This window comes from Idiotropiscis lumnitzeri, chromosome 11 (genome assembly GCF_059441095.1).
Source record: "Idiotropiscis lumnitzeri isolate Australia: NSW breed Sydney's pygmy pipehorse chromosome 11, RoL_Ilum_1.0, whole genome shotgun sequence".
In the NCBI taxonomy this organism is placed as follows: Eukaryota; Metazoa; Chordata; class Actinopteri; order Syngnathiformes; family Syngnathidae; genus Idiotropiscis; species Idiotropiscis lumnitzeri.
Window position 1 is genome coordinate 22,638,397 of NC_142401.1, and position 11,098 is coordinate 22,649,494.

An 11,098-nucleotide genomic window follows, 5' to 3' on the forward strand; every position below is an offset into this window, starting at 1 on the left:
AAATTTCAAAATTTCCAGGGAAGTTCGCTCGGAAATGGTAGTTCTGTGTGAGTCTCTGATAGAGGTGTTGTGGACCCAGGGCCCGACTGATTTGGGGCTCGGCTCCACAGCTCCACGATTGTTTTTACTGTCTCTACCCCCTCCCCCAGTTGACAGAATCAGTGTGGGCACAGCCTGTAGGTGGATTGAGCCAATCATGAGACAATAGGAGGTGAAGACTGCAGCGGTCTTGGAGCTGTCTATGTCTTGTAGAGCACCTTTTCTTCCCATAAAAAAAAAGAAAAAATAGAGGTTTAATTCGGTATCTGCGTTATTATAGTTTTGGGATTTTTTTTATTTTAAGCATTTCATTTGTGTTGCTTTAAAATTTGTCAATTAACAGTCAAAATTGGAGCGTTAGCTCGAGGCTTGATTTGTAATCTCGGAACACAGTTAGATATTTGAACTCAGTGAACTCAGCATCACTGGAGTCGGACATCACTCCGTACATCAACCTCCGGGTGCTTTCCCGGAGGTGGACTCAATCTCGCTGATAAGGACAGTTTAGAGTTCTGGCTAGAACCTCACACGCCATCCAATTGGGAACTACGGGACAAAAGTGGTACCATATCTCACAGTTGCGCCCGGCCCCAGTATTTGTGCCCGCCAAGGTTGAGCTTAGAGGTTGACCGCCCGGACGGGCAGGTCAAGAGAGGGAATGTGTAGATGGCATGAATTGGATCAAAGTCAGACACTTTCGAGTCTGAACAAAGACGATGACGATGCAAATGTTTAACTTATTGACTATTTTGCCTGCTGGCGTGTGCTTTGTGTGGACGATGTTGGCGTTTGAACATAGGATGGGGGATGACAGAAGTGATGGAGCGAAAGGAGCATGTAATGGAATGGTATGGTATGGATCAGAGCGAGATGATGGTAAGACGCTGACACAGACACAACAACTACTGCTAAATCTGAAATGTAAACAACCGACACAGGTGAACACTTGGGTGACAATTTTAATTGGACACACCCATGGAATGATGTGGGAATAAAAAAGAAAGAGCCTATTTTTGACACCCAAGTTGCAAAACAAAAGTTCACCTGCCTAAAAGTTAAATGGGACTGGTCCTGGGATTGGAAATCTCCAGGAGTCATGGTGTAATGAAAATGTGTCTTTGCCAGTAGGAATCCCTCTCGCTCGTGATGATGTTTGGCTGTGGTGTGGAGAGAAAGTGCTGTACGATAGGCTTCCCACCAATGCCTCAGGTAAGTGCGCCCTGGTAACGCTGATCATGCCAGTTAGTGTGACAGCCTTAGATCTGGCCAAAATGGAGTGGGAAGGTGTTGGACAATGGGGAAGAATCCCCTTCCTTAACAGGAAGAGAAGGGACATGCAAGAATGGTTGAATGCAGGAGATCCCACATATAGAGATGCAATTGGAGTCCCAAGAGGGGTCCCTGACGAGTATAAATTGGTGGATCAAATTGCGGCAGGATGGGAGAGTATTTTCCTGTTTGTTACGGTAAACGAAAATGTGGACCGGATTAATTATGTTGATTATAATGTCCAACGATTGGCGAACTTCACCACCTCGGCACTCCAGGCAGTGCATGAGCAATTGGCTGCCACATCTCTGATGGCATTCCAAAATAGAATGGGCTTAAATATGGTGTTGGCTGAAAGAGGAGGAGTGTGTAGTATTTTTGGGGATCAGTGTTGTACTCTGATTCCCAACAATACATCTCCTGACGGTCGCCTTACCAAGGCATTGGAGGGTCTGCGCACGTTAAGTGACAAAATGAAGGAGCACTCAGGTGTGGACACCAGTTGGTACTCTGACTGGTTAAACATCTTTGGCAAATATAAAAGCTTGATTGCATCAGTACTGATTTCTATCGCTGTGTTTGCCGCTATTATGGTGTTATGTGGATGTTGTTGTATTCCATGTATCAGATCATTAACTGTTAAGACAATTGAACGCACGTTGGGGCCGCTCCCTCCTGGTGGCCAGTACATGATGATCCCTCAGAAGGACCCCCAGGAGGGGGAGACAGCTGTGGCCCTCCGGGAGTCCGGGATGTGAGTATGTGTAGATGGCCTCAGCGACCTGAGGCCATGAGGAGGGAATGAAATTTTCTATTGATTTTTAAGTTTTACTAATTTTCTATTGATTTTTAATTTTTACTAGTTTTCTATTGATTTTTAATTTTTACTCATTTTTATTGATCTTTAGTCTTTTACTAACTCTCTATTGAGCTTTACCTCACATTCTATTGATTTGTAAGTTGTTACTAACTTTTCATTGTTTGATTTTGAGCTCGTGTGTAACAATAAAATAATGGGTTCGAGTGATGACCTCAGTTGTCTGAGGTCATGAGAGGGAATAAAGGAGTGGAAGAGTTTAAACCTGGCTAGTTTTATTCGATGTCCTGCATCTTGTGTCACTGTTATTCTGTGGAATGCTGTGTGGGTGGCTGGTGAAGTTGGAAAAAGAAAGTGAAAGAATGTGAGGTTTGGGAGGTTTTAGGTCGGTGCCTGGCGCAGACAGATACCTCGAGGGGGAAGGGATGCACAAGAAACTGGACCCTTCAGCCACAAGCAGGAGGGGCCACCACTTGAAGAAAGACCAAGAGGAGCAAGCTAAAGTTAACTGCAGCATACACATAGCCAATAGAATCATGCCAGGATGCCTTTGTCTCTGTGTCATTTGCATATTGTGTCTATAAATTAATGCTGAACAGCGAAGACAAAGAGAGCTGTATTGAGAGGGACCCAAACTCAAGTTGTAGATTTGTGTGTTAGGAATAAATCCACTCGTGTGTGAAAATGCCGGCTTCCTGATACCTTTCTATTGCAGAACGAGCGCGCATATTGTTGGATGAGTGAGAGTTGGGTAAAGTCACAAATTGGAGTCAGATTATTAATTTGAGTTTACATTGGTTTAAAATTAAATTCTAACATTGATTTAAAGATAAATTCCAACAAGTGCAAATGCAGGAGAAAAGCTGACGCAATCAACATCGTGCTGAATCCTGATAAGAGACGTTTGCTGCAGCTGCTGCAACTACGACGACACCTATGCTAAAGAAGAATGTCGAGAATAATAAAGAAACTCTTATGAAGTGGCTACAGAGAAATAACATAAGAACAATTATTTACAAATGTAATAAAGAGAAGTTTAATATCACACTGCACAACATTAACTACACGGTATAGAGTTTGTCGCTAATTTTGGTTCACACATTAATTAACAACTCTGGGAACAGCCACCTGCACCCAGGTTAAGGCGACTCAAAATCAACATGAGAGAAGTGCGGACGTGAGCAAGATCAACAACAGCTGCGACCAAAATAAACATACCCTTGATCTGTTGTGTAAACCTGTATGGTGATATAACTCATGATTTTCAATAAAAGGCCCAGGGAGGTGCAGTAAGCTTCAGAGATTCGACCCGAGCACTGGGGTAACATCTCTCCTGGCTGCCAGACTCTTGCCACTTGGTGTCCGTGTCTATTTTGTCTCAGAATTTCCTACTTGTCATGGTAAGCGTCGCTTCACCACATTTGATGTGATTCTCCCGCGACATTTCAAAGTTCGGGCTGGATGGTGACTGGATTGAGCGGAGGGAACAGTGATGGCTGGAGAAAGACTGTGCACAGCAACTAATATTAAAACCCTCATTTTGAGGCCAGCCTCGCTAGAACATCCCGACGCTCGGCTCGATCACCATCCGACTGAACCAGAAGGGACAACACGGAACATCAGGGGTAAGATAAACTTTAAAAATAAATTATGTCTGATTGACGAACCTGACATAAAATATTTACACGCAGTTCCACCTCATGGTATCAAAACAATATATTTTTTTTACATTTTAATATACTGCACGGAGCCCTTTTCAGGAAGCCGACTGAACATTTGTCAGAACAGCCTCAAGACGTTGATCTTAGTCTATGCAGAATTTTTTGACTTTTCAGCAAAGAGCGTAGCCATTACGGTGCCGCAAAAATTTATTAATCTCTGTGGCAACAAAAGCTACCGTAACATGAATCAGATGATCCTAACTTCTAGAATATTTTCAAATTTGAGGATAGTCCAACCCTGAAGACATCTACCAACTTATTTTTCATCGTAGTGGTAGTGCCACTTACTGGTTAAAGCAAATACAAGTTATTTTTGTTGATATTTTTCTCAGAGTAGGTTAACAAGTTTGCTTATTTTGAGGATCAAAATTTGAATGAAAACTCATGAAACTTTGCATCCAAATCAGGCCTGGCAAATTCATCAATATTTTATTAGTTTGGCGTTTAATTTTTTTAAAATGGCTCGCTATCGCCCCCTTGAACATTTGAAAAAAACAGCCCCTGTGTTTCATCAAACTTTTTGAAAATTTGATGAAGCATGTACAAAGCCAAGACATAATAAGAAGTGTCTGGGAGCCACATTCTAAATTGAGAGGAAGTCGGCCATTTTGAATTTACTTCAAACATTGACGAGGCTTTGACAACAAAAACTGCTCTAATTTTAACTCCACAAAAATTCCTCTTGAAGATTCCTCAAGTTATTTCTCGTAAATATTTCACATTTCCAACGTGCCGGTACCCCAACGTTGCCAAGGTTGCGAGGGCCCTATATAGCTGCTCGCAGCTCTAGTTTATTTTTGGTTTAATTTAACTCTAATAGTTTGTCATGTATATTTTATATATTTATCACTGTGATAGCGAACCAGCTAGCTTTGCAGGTTCGTAGTGTTGATGTTATTTTACCTTTGCAAAGCAGTTTTTGCAGATTGCTTAAATTTTATCCAGTGTTCTCCTGTCATTGTCGCGTAAAAGATGAAGTGTCTCCACACTTTAGAGTAGAAACTCGCCGGTGGGTCTTTGATTTAATTTTCTGTGTTCGTATTTTCCCCCATTCTTGCATTTGTTCTTCTATTGTCAACTCTTCACCGGCCGCTGCTCCTACCCACTTTAGAACCGTTTACGGGATTAGCGTCCCCACAAACAGGACTGGAGAGATTAAATATTGACAGTGACAACGAGGTAAATCCATTTTGTGTGTTGTTTTTTTAAATATCTATACGTGCCGTTATGATATCAATTATTTATAGCGAAAGAGTGCGCAACAATTTATTAGAATATCGTTTTTTTTCCCCACCACTAGTGATTACGGTGGCTTTCCAGTACGTCATTACGTGGGTGCTACCCAGTGTTCAGACTAAGTCATCACAGTTGAAGAAACATTCGCTCAACTACAAGATAACAAACGTGCGTTGGCAAAACTAAAATGGTGAATGGGAGGTATTCCGAAATGTTATTTGGAGCCTTGCTGGACTCAACTCAATTCTTTACATTTCACAGTCTTCCTGAAATACATATTTTGATTGGGACTTTTTCTTGACACTAGATGTTTGAGTTACATTGTATTCATTTATTGATTTATTTTAGTTCATATTATTGTGTGTTCTATCAGTATATGTATATTTTATGAAAACATTTCAAATATGTATATTTTTATTGCTTTCTTTTATATATTACAATATATTTACAGTTGACCTCCACTATTCGCAGGACATGGAAATAGCGCTTATCTGCATCATATTGACGGGCGATTGCTTTTAGTTATAGATAATGATTTTACTGGTTCGGCCCACTTGGTAATCAATTTTCCTCCATGTGGCCCCTGAGCTATAGACACACATTACAGCAAAAAGAAATGTGGCAGAAACAAGTGAGGGTCCCTGCTAAAGATGGGCTCTGCAGCACTAGAGATCAGCGTTTCCTCAAGGTGCACCACGTTGCAACATGATACACAGCTTATGTGCCTTCCATCATCGAGTGGAAGAGCATTTTGTTTTTCTGCTTGTTACGATACAAGATAAAGAAAAACTTACATTTATTATTCATTTCATAGAATATAAAAAAACTATTCATCCAAATAGTTGAGACCGGATAATTTCCTTTTGACACTTAATGAGCCACAGCATTGTTCGCGAATGCATGCTATAGACCAGGGGTCGGGAACCTATGGCTTGCGAGCATGTGGCTCCCAGATAAATCTTTCAGTTTCGTTAAATTCCTTTGCGCATGCGTGAACCAGTGACGGTCAACTGCAACTATAACGTAATTTCGCAATAAATTGAGTGGGAAAGTGATAAACATGTATGCCATTGCGTCTATCTATCTAGCTAGCTAGCTATCACATAGAAAACACAGATGAGGCAAAGACGCAGTGTGGTTGCCGTATTTTGTGGTCGAAAATAGCAGCCAATGTGTCCATTGCAAAAGTCTCCACACAACTGCGTGTTAATAAATCAGGACGTAAACTTCCCTGGTTTTAATCAAGTTGTCAGCTAACTCATTTTAGGAGAAGATGGCTGAAAGAAAACAAATGTGAGTATTGTACTTTTCAGAGGAATTTGCCTTGGTGGAGACAACAGGTTCTCTATGTGTCTAACATGATCAAATTACATCAATAAATCAGTCAAATATAAAGCGCCGCTTCGACACATATCACATTACATTTGCATCGCAAAATCCTGCGGGGGACAGCAGGAAGAAAGCATGTCAAGAGCAGTAGTGCAAGCTTGTCAGCAGCAGCAGCTCAGTGTTTGGACCCAACAAGCAAAACCATCAAGCATCAGAAGTCCCAATAATGGTAAGAAAGGTCATCACTGATTAGCAACAGCATAAAAATGTTATGAAAAAGAATTTAGAGGCTTAAAGTACTTTGAAAGTGTTGAAATGACATAAAATGCCCACATGTTCTTAGTTTTAAACATATCGTATGGCTCTCATGTAACTACATTTAAAAATATGTGATGCTCACTGCTCTTGCAGCCATAATGGTTCTCGACCCCTGCTATAGACAGTATTCACAGAACCAATGGACCCCGCAGCCATAACGTGGGAGAAACAAACACTTGCGGCACAGTACGCTGAGGAGATCACATAGATTGAATGGATACCTCAAGATAATTTACAACCAACAAAATAAATAAAAGTGTGTTCTGAGCATTTTGTTAAAGGTAAATGAGTAAATGCATTTTGCTGTACCGTGATCGTTATATATTATGTAGATTTCACTCATGAGTCTGTTAAATGTTCTGACTAAATTCGCTTAATATCGCTCACTGTTCTACAACGTAAACGTTATTTGCTGTTTCACGAAGCAGTATAAATACATGATATTTAGGAATGGCCATTGAAGTTAATGAAGTAAGTTGGTTAGTTGAAATTCGGAACACTAATAGCTGTGAAGGTGTGTGAGGTATCTGCTCACAGGAATAAAAATGGCTACAGTTGGACATAGGAGCCCGTTAATCTGGAAGGCAGGTGAACCGTAACAGCAGCAAAAAACGCACTTGTGTCCTGTGATATATCTCTGCAAAAATGGGAACTAAAGCGCGCGAGTCAGGGAATGACGGGCTACGACACGTCAAGAGAGTTCAAAATCGGCCACGACACACACACACACACTACGTTTGTCTGTGGCAAAATTAAGCTACTTTGTGTTGTCTGATATTGGCAGTCGTTATTTCAAATCAATGCGTTCGTGTATTTAGTACACACTATCATCAGAGTTTACCTTGGAATTTGGTGAAATGTGAGATTCACATATGGGTATGCAGTCAATAAACATAAAGCAAATTTGTGATACTATCTTGTCAAATAGACCAGGCATCACCAAATGGCGGCCCGCGGTCTGGATCCGGACCGCACGATGGTTCGGACCGGACCAATGACCAATCTATGATGAATTTTTTGGCACTGCAATTCTAGTTAATACGGAAAAGGCGTCACTGATTTGAGCCAATCAAATCTTTTGTTTACGATCCACTGACAATTGCGCAGCAGACCGGAAGAGAGTGCTGCTGACAGTATGCCTTGCTAAAAAGTTAGGAAGGTCGATGCATGTTGTTTTAAATGAATGGACGGAGAAATTTAGTTTCATTCTGGCTGCAGCCGATTCAAAACCAGTGTGCATCATATGCTCAGAAATCGTCGCAACATTTCGAGGCGCCACTACGACACAAAGCACCGCCCTTTTTTGCAAAGTTATCCACAGAAGTTTGAGGTGAGCGCACGCAAAAATATCAAACTTCAAGTGCAGTATAACAGATTTTTACATTTTCGTTTACAGCCCAGCGGCATGCAAACGAATGTTCACTAAAAGTATCATGGATTTTGGGGAACATAAAAAAACAGTGATGGGGAAGTTGTAAAGGAGTGCTTAAATGTGGTTGCACAAACATTATGTAAAGGAAAACACAAAGCCCAGATGTGTGAAATAATCTACCAAATCCCAATGGCCCTGACTCCGTTCCAACCAAGATTTAAGTCACTGGCAGGGCAGTCACAAACACATTTTTCTAATTAAGAGAAGTTAAAAAAAATTCAAAAGAAAAGGTGGTGTCAAAGCTCATTTTGAATTAGTTTTTCATGAGGACAGCCATTTTTATTGATTGTGTACTGAACATGTTGACCTGTTTTACTTGAATAATTAGGCTTTCCGTTTTTTATAGGCTGAAAACTCTTTGATTTAAGAAAAAAAGGTAAAAGATGTTAACTCAATGCTTAGCGCTTGATATATTTCTGCAGGAGATATTTTATTGTTTTTTTCTGGAAGTGGCAAACTTAAGTTCCTGGAGCCACATTTTCTTGAATGTGAAATAAACGCCTTATATTTGTTTGACTGGCAAAGGTGTTTAATGGGAACATTGCTAAATATTTAGTATATAAGTGCGCTCTGTTGAAAATCACTAAATATTGAAACTATATAAAAATGTGAAAATAGGCTAGACATTAAGGGAAGTTGGACTTTGGTTCGGACCTTTTAATTGCAAGAAATTTTAGTCGTGGACCTCTGTGACTTTTAATTGAATACCTCTGATATAAACCATGATCTGGGACAGTGTTTGAAGCACTTTGATCAATCCGTACCGCAAAGAATTTGAGCAATATGGAATAAACCTAATAAGAATCCCATGTACATTTTAGAATATATTCGGAATGCAGAATATGCATGGATAAAGCCATGTAGTCTCACCCAGGTCCAATGAGTCTATATGTGGTCGGTAAGAGAAAGAGGTGCCTTTGTACACCTGATCCAGTAGCTTCTCTTTCACCTGTGTGATGGTGTCACAGTCAAGCACTTTTGAGGGTAGCGGCTGGCACTCATTCATTCCGCCACCCTGCACCAGTACATTAAGTGTCTGCAAAAACAGGAAAAAAACTGTTAAAATCCCCATGATGAGATAACCTTAAAAAAAGAAACATAAAATAGGAGGATTCCTGCTCACCAAGATCTTATATTCTACATCTTCTCGCAGCAGGCGGTTGTCATTAAGTGTGTATTTGGCCTTGCCTGTTACAGCATCAACCGGTCCTTTGTCTACTTGGTGCTTTATTGCCCTGAAAAGCATGTAAAGACACTCTCCTGCAGAGTCCTGTAAACAAAGACAGACATTAAAGTCCCTTTCAAAAAGTTGATTAACAACAGCACTCCGCAACACTCAAAACAGCAATGCCAGCGTAACATAGAGTCCCTCTTGCTTTACTTAGTTCAGTTAATTAGTTGTACTACGCTCATATTGTTTAACAATCAACAGCTGGAAAAGAACACAGCTACAAGAGCATTTATTTTTTACATTTTTATTACTTCACGAAAGAATGTTCAGAACAGATTCATTCGGGATGGCAATACTCTCACTACAAGCCAGAGTTATAGTAATAGTTTGGGATGTTTCATTAGAATTTATTGCGATGTGACTTTTGGTTTGGAATTCTGTTGCTTTTAAATAGTTTTTAGAGTTGGTTTGCTTGATTATTTATGGATTGATTTTTTTAAAATCATATATTAATTGCCATTTATCACCTCTACAAAATTTCCTTTTCGCTATGCTATGTCATAAGTTTGAAAATCAAGAGTTTGACTGACTCTGAGGAAAGTATAAAGACAGATGGACATCCAATTGGTCAGCAGCTTCTCCACCACTGTCTCGGTTCTGTCAATGATGGAAGAATAAGTTTAAAACTCTGAAAAAACATAATGATGGTTTGAATTTACAAGCTCCCTCTCACTTCTCCTACCTCCGCAGCATCAGTTTGGGGTTCTTGGCCACATACTGCTCCACAAGGTCATTCAAGAGGGTTTTGAGGATATCAGTAAAGTATTCCAGTTTGCCATGCAGTGCCACCGTAAGTAAAGAGGCAACATAGGCGCGATCTCGGGGAGAGAAAGTCCGCTGGCTTTCTAGGGTATGAATGAACTTACGGGAGAAAAGTTATTTCAATATTAAATCAAACAAGTGTTGCTCAATGTATAGCTTGTGATGCTGCTGGCAGTACCTTGGTCAGAAAAAGTTTACTGTTGAGAAGGTTAGATAGTTGCACGAGACCCTGCTCCACTGTCTGTCTACGACACTCCTGAACGTCCAGGTCTCGCCTCAGTGGTGACTCCCGGTGGCCAGGGAAGAAAATACGTTCGGCGTACATCCGGTAATCAAGGAAAGGGATGCCAGAGCCAACTAGGTCACTTGACATATCCATCATTTCTGTCATCAGGTCTGCATAGGAGTGGAAGGTCAGACAATATTTCATCGACAGATTTAATCTGTGTACACTGGACAGAGACAACAAACGCATCTGAACTCCCCAATGTGTTTGAGATAATCCCTTGGGTTTTTTCCCTCATCAATAGTTTTACACCTCTCACACGTTTTAAACGCATTTAAATGAACAAAAATAAACTTTTTAAATGCATTGAAATGTATTTGAACACAAGAATATAATCGAAATCAAAATACTGAATGTATATAAATAAAATTGTATTGTATGGTATCGTTATGGATCGCCCTGTGTTAGGTTATGTCCTTTTAAGAGACGCTGGAAGGGTAAGGTGGCATGTGACATCTACGCTTTCGTGTGTGAATGGGCATCTGTTGCGTTAGTGCGTTTAGATATTTTATTGTTCACGCTGTTCAATAAACGTCTAGAAAGTGCCTCAGCGATTGCAACAAGATCGGTGCGACAGACATGTAGCAGTGGTGAGAATGATGAACCACGATATAGCAGGGAACACTGTACATTTTCAAGGGCAAAATGCAGTTTGGTC

The 11,098-nt window shown here is 40.5% G+C and overlaps 1 protein-coding gene across 2 annotated transcripts in view; it reads right to left on the reverse strand.

The window, feature by feature from the left end:
• The window catches only part of plxnb1b (plexin b1b), a 160,304-nt gene that overhangs the window by 40,788 nt on the left and 108,418 nt on the right, over positions 1 to 11,098 (reverse strand). For both annotated transcript variants that reach the window (XM_088309882.1, XM_088309883.1), the window contains 5 exons: positions 10,333 to 10,550; positions 10,075 to 10,253; positions 9,923 to 9,989; positions 9,285 to 9,431; positions 9,032 to 9,197 (listed from right to left, as the gene is read on the reverse strand). In XM_088309882.1, the coding sequence (XP_088166008.1) occupies positions 9,032 to 9,197; positions 9,285 to 9,431; positions 9,923 to 9,989; positions 10,075 to 10,253; positions 10,333 to 10,550 (777 nt within the window). The remainder of the gene's footprint in view (positions 1 to 9,031; positions 9,198 to 9,284; positions 9,432 to 9,922; positions 9,990 to 10,074; positions 10,254 to 10,332; positions 10,551 to 11,098) is intronic.